This window comes from Fulmarus glacialis, unplaced genomic scaffold (genome assembly GCF_000690835.1).
Source record: "Fulmarus glacialis isolate BGI_N327 unplaced genomic scaffold, ASM69083v1 scaffold38078, whole genome shotgun sequence".
Classification (NCBI taxonomy): Eukaryota; Metazoa; Chordata; class Aves; order Procellariiformes; family Procellariidae; genus Fulmarus; species Fulmarus glacialis.
Window position 1 is genome coordinate 1 of NW_009230823.1, and position 5,238 is coordinate 5,238.

At 35.4% G+C, this 5,238-nt stretch overlaps 1 protein-coding gene across 1 annotated transcript in view; it reads left to right on the top strand.

The window, feature by feature from the left end:
* Nucleotides 1-1,310: 1,310 nt before the first annotated feature.
* The window catches only part of RASGRF2 (Ras protein-specific guanine nucleotide-releasing factor 2), a gene marked incomplete at its 5' end in the record, with an annotated part of 20,148 nt that continues 16,220 nt past the window's right edge, over nucleotides 1,311-5,238 (top strand). The window contains 4 exons of the mRNA XM_009584364.1: nucleotides 1,311-1,564; nucleotides 2,691-2,770; nucleotides 3,225-3,418; nucleotides 4,969-5,078. Of these exons, the coding sequence (XP_009582659.1) occupies nucleotides 1,311-1,564; nucleotides 2,691-2,770; nucleotides 3,225-3,418; nucleotides 4,969-5,078 (638 nt within the window). The remainder of the gene's footprint in view (nucleotides 1,565-2,690; nucleotides 2,771-3,224; nucleotides 3,419-4,968; nucleotides 5,079-5,238) is intronic.

Genomic DNA, 5,238 nt, shown 5'->3' on the forward strand with positions numbered 1-5,238 from the left:
GGACCCGGCACTTGGCCTTGTTGAAACTCTATGGCCAGTGTTTTTAACAACAGGGACATAAGTGTCCCAATCTGTATGGCATTTACACGTGCAGCTTTTGGTAATATTGCTTAAGGCTGGTTATAACCAGCCTCCAGAACTGTGCCCATCGCTGACTCCCACAAATCCTAATACATGAGCATGAATGGAATTCATGCTTGAAGGTGTGGTACTGTATGTGTCACCCTTACTCTCACAGTGTTCAGTGTCTTAAATTGCATAATATCCTTTATGGTATGTGGACTTAGTTTCTGATTTTTTCTGGGTCACGCAGTCTGAGTCAAGGTCAGCACTGAGCTGGCACCCTCGTGTGAATTCTCCTTTTCATGTAGATTTAGCATTGTAATAGAAGCTGGAAATGTCTCTTTTAGTAGAAGGAGAGCTCTGATTCTGTATATAATTCACTGCATTCTACATCTTGATTGTTTTGACAATTGGGCCCCTTTTTTAAAGTTGTTTATTGAGGGTAAACTGCTACTGGTGAGATTTTGCATTTCTCTTGCAAGATGAATGATCTTCACATCAACATCAGGGCAAAGACATACTGAAATTTTCTGTGGCCAGATGTAGACCTTTTCTGTAATCTTTAATCCACTTGTAACTTCAATGGATATTACACTTAAGTATATTTTTCCATGACATAGAGATACTTTTTAAGAATGCCAAAAATCTGCCTTTTCTGGATAATAGTATTGCTCACCGAGGTGTCTGATACTAAGCAGTATATTGATAATTAGCTTTAAATACACATGATAAGCAGTATCTATTCAAAACAGAAAGCAAACTGAGTTTAACAACTATTTTAGAATTATGTCAGTAATGATACTGAGTCAGTCTTGAAATGTGTTACCTGAAAGCATTGCACAAGACTTTTGGGGGTATAAGAGAAATGTGTAAGGGGAGGTAAAAGGAGTTGAGAAACCTGCACAGTGCGTAGCACAGTTGTATTGATAGGAAGAGCATATACAAAACTACAACGTTCGAGCTTGCAGTAAAAGGTACCTTGATATATCTGCGATATCTTTTCAGTCTGTTTCCTGGCAACACATGTGACCAAGTGATTGTGGAATTTCATTAACAAACAGAAATCTAAAATAAATATAATTCAGGAACAATTATAAATCAATAAGGGTAACAGAGGGTTTTTTTTTTGTTTTTTTTTTTTTTAAACAGAGGCATTTCATTTAGAGGGTTGTTTGTACAATGAAGAGCTTATGATAAGTCGTGTAATGTTTTTTCACATTCTTCTTTTCTGCTTGGTTCATTTTTAGGTCCAGAGCTTTATGCGGGGCTGGTTATGTAGACGAAAATGGAAAACAATTGTCCAAGATTACATTTGTTCTCCCCATGCAGAAAGTATGAGAAAAAGGAACCAGATCGTTTTTAACATGGTGGAGGCTGAATCTGAATATGTGCATCAACTTTATATTCTTGTGAACTGTTTTCTGCGGCCCTTAAGAATGGCTGCAAGTTCAAAGAAGCCGCCTATCAGTCACGATGATGTTAGTAGCATTTTCCTCAACAGGTATGGGGGTTTTTTGTTTGTTTTTTGGAGGTTTCTCTGACCGCTTCTTCCCATTCTGCTTTAGTTTACAGTAGTGAGGTCTGGCACTTGGGTTTTTTTGCTCTGGTGTAAGTAATGTCACTGAGGTAGACCATGTTTCCAGGGGTAGAAGGCAAGGTGCTGTTGGTGATGCTGTTTGAAACCAGCTAGACCTCTTTGTCTCCTTACATTCTATTTCTTCTGCTAGAGGACGAAAAAGACAAATCGAGCCTCTTGGGGCAGTTCTCATAATTTTCTGTCACCTTTCCTGTTTCTTTTTCTCTTAAGAGGGAATTGGACTTAGTGATTTCATATGATCCAGATAAGACCCTGAGGATGAGTACGTCAAATCTATTTTCTGTTGTCCTGCCTAGGGAGCCTCCTTCCCTCTCACTTGTCTTTTCATATCCTACAAAAAAGAATTGTTCTTTGCATTAAGCATCCAAGTACTATTAATAAGCATGTACAAATAAGCCAGCAGGCAGCTAACATTTGATACAGGATTGGGATTGCATCCAAGTCTGCCCCTAACTTCTAAGAAGTAGAACATATTCCTTTAGTTATGAGACAGGTTTCCCTTTCATAGCTCATTCATGATCACTGTACTCTTTTTTTTAGAACTGCAATGTCCTCTACTTCTGTTGACCTCATAAGCTAAAATACAATATTAAGGTTCATGTTACAGAAAAGCTGTAAGCTTTAAATCTTAAATAGCAGCAAGCAAGAATATAGATGACTACCACTGGCTTGAGGTTTCTTCATCTTACTGGTACACTTAAACTACTGAATGCATTGTCAAGGATATTCTTGGAAAACCTATTTATTAAATTGTGTGGAACATGTTATTTAATAGATGCTTTTATTTAAAAGAACTAAACAGTTAGAATATGCTTTCTACACCAAATACTATATATTTTTTATACTACACTAAAAATTTTAAACAATGCAATAAAAAGAAGCGCTTACTTCTGTAACAATAACTATCTTCTGTTTTTTCCAGCAAAGTGAAAACATACTACTAACCAGGAAGAGATGTTTCTCTGTGAATTATTAATCAGAAAATAAAGCCTGAATTGTCTTTTTGTTTGTTTAAATACTTGTTTTTCAGTGAAACAATCATGTTTCTTCATGAGATATTTCATCAAGGCTTAAAAGCAAGAATAGCTAATTGGCCTACCTTAATCCTAGGTAAGTTACTATGTTTTCTCTAGGGGTACAATTTTCATATTTATTTTTGAAATTACAGTAAGGTCTTTTTTTTTTTTTCCAAAGACATGATTTTTTTGAAGTCCTTTTTGAATGGAATGCATTTCCAGAACTAACACCACAAGATCTGGTGTAGTGGGAGTCCCACGTGGGCAGTAATGACTGTCTTCTAGTCCATATATGAGAATGCCTGTGTGCTAAGCATTGATTAGACATGGGCCCCTGAATTTTCAGTGATGTTGTCTGATTATTAGCTAATCAGAACAACCATGTTTTGGCTGGTAACAGAGCCGATTTTAATGTTTCTAAAAATCTCAGTATATTGGAAACAGAACTGATTATAGTAATTCACTTTCATAGAACATAGTAGTTTCTTTAAAAATATATTTCAAGAGATGGGTAGCTGGAAAAAAAAGCATTTCTTGATTTTTTCTAGCTGACTTATTTGACATTCTGCTGCCAATGCTGAACATATATCAAGAATTTGTTCGGAATCATCAATATAGTCTACAAGTACTGGCAAACTGTAAGCAAAACAGAGATTTTGACAAACTCTTGAAGCAATATGAAGCCAACCCAGCATGTGAGGGCCGAATGCTGGAAACTTTCCTTACTTACCCTATGTTTCAGGTAGTCTCTGTATATTTTTTGTGACTATTTGTTTTTAGTGTTTGGTTGATTCATGTTGTGTTACTGACATTACGAATGATTGAAGATTTTTCTTGCTTAACTAAAAATACTCTCATGCAAATTAATTTAGTTCTCATTTATTTCGTTATTATACTGAAACTCTGCCTGTAGAGATCTTTTATCCAACTATACTGATTCATCTCTATTTAGAATCTCATATATGTTGAAGGGGAATGTGAGATGAGGACTAGCGCCAAAAGAAAAAAAGCTGAGAAACAATTACTCGACTTCTGAGTGCTGCAGGATTATGAAGCAGTCCAGAAAGGGATAATATACCTGGTATAGCAAGTCAGAGCAGCCACAAGCATTTTGCTAGGAATACATTTTGAAACTTTTCTCCCACTTAGTTCTCCAGTGGCTTGGTCTTTAGAAAATAAAAAATACATTGCAAAAGTTTTGAAAACTTTATTTATCCTTCTGATATTTTGTCTTGATCTGCCTGGATTAATTATTTGCGGCTGTTTTAAGAGGTCTGTGAAACACTGGTCTGATGATTTTGTGTCTTTTACATTTAACCTAATATTTCACTCATCAAGAGAATAGCGAACCCCCTTGGTTTCTTCAGTTACTGGCAAACCAAGTAGAGTCAAAAAAAAAACCACCAAAGGGGCATCAGTGACACTTGTGTTAGTGCTAGTTATTCATATTAGCCTAAAGGGCCATTAGCACCTGTAACAATACAATTTTTTAGCTTTGAGCTTGTATTGTAAAGTTTTGGGATTTTTTTGGTTGAGCTGAAACAAGGTCATGGGACCTTAGAAGGGAGAGAGAGGATCCTATTCATATGTGATGAAGGATGTAATTGCTGATGGCTTTTCACTTCAGCATAATAAGAAGTCATGTCTCCTTCTCCTAAATAACTTTTATTCTGTAAAGAGAAGTCATACTGCAGTATCACTTGGTTCTGGTTAAAAGCTCTGAAACAGCTTTAAGTAAGAATAAATGGATCAGGGTCCTTGTGCTACCCTGTGGCCTTTAAATAGTCAAGTACTGCATATTCTTCAATGTCCATGAATGCAACATGAATTTTATCTAAATGCAAACAGGTCAGCTGGCATTTTCAAAGTCACAAGAAATTTAGATGCACATATCCTATCAAAACTGAGGGAAGGTCCATATGGATCTCTCAGGGAGTTTGAAGGTTTTCTCTAGTGGCACTTGAATAGCAGCATGAAACAATGAAATTTAATGTCATATTTGTGGTTGCCTCTGATCTGATCTTTTCCTTAAAATGTAATAAATGGATTTTGTGCTTCCTCAAACTGAAAAAATGTATATGCATATGAAGTCTCTATGACCCAAAAGTTCAGTATTTTTGGCAGTAGTTATATTTAGAATGTATGTATAATCATTTAGCTATGGATATTCATTTTAAAAAGACTGTGTTTGGAAAACTTTTCTGACCAAGGTAATGGCTAATATTTAACAAAAAGCTGTATTGGAATTATTCCTTTAAGGATTTACTGATTTTATACCTAATTTGTGTTAAGATTCCTAGATATATTATAACACTTCATGAACTTCTGGCTCACACACCACATGAACACGTTGAGCGAAAAAGCCTTGAATTTGCTAAATCTAAACTAGAAGAACTTTCAAGGTAAGATTTTTCTACTTTATGTTTGATAATCTTGAATCAAAAGTTTTGAAATGAAAAAATCTATTATTTTCTTTGTTTTGGTTTTGTGTTGTTCTTTTTTAAAAAAATCTTTTAAAGAAAAGGCTCAAAACCAAACCAAAACAAAGATAATGGGGGGGGG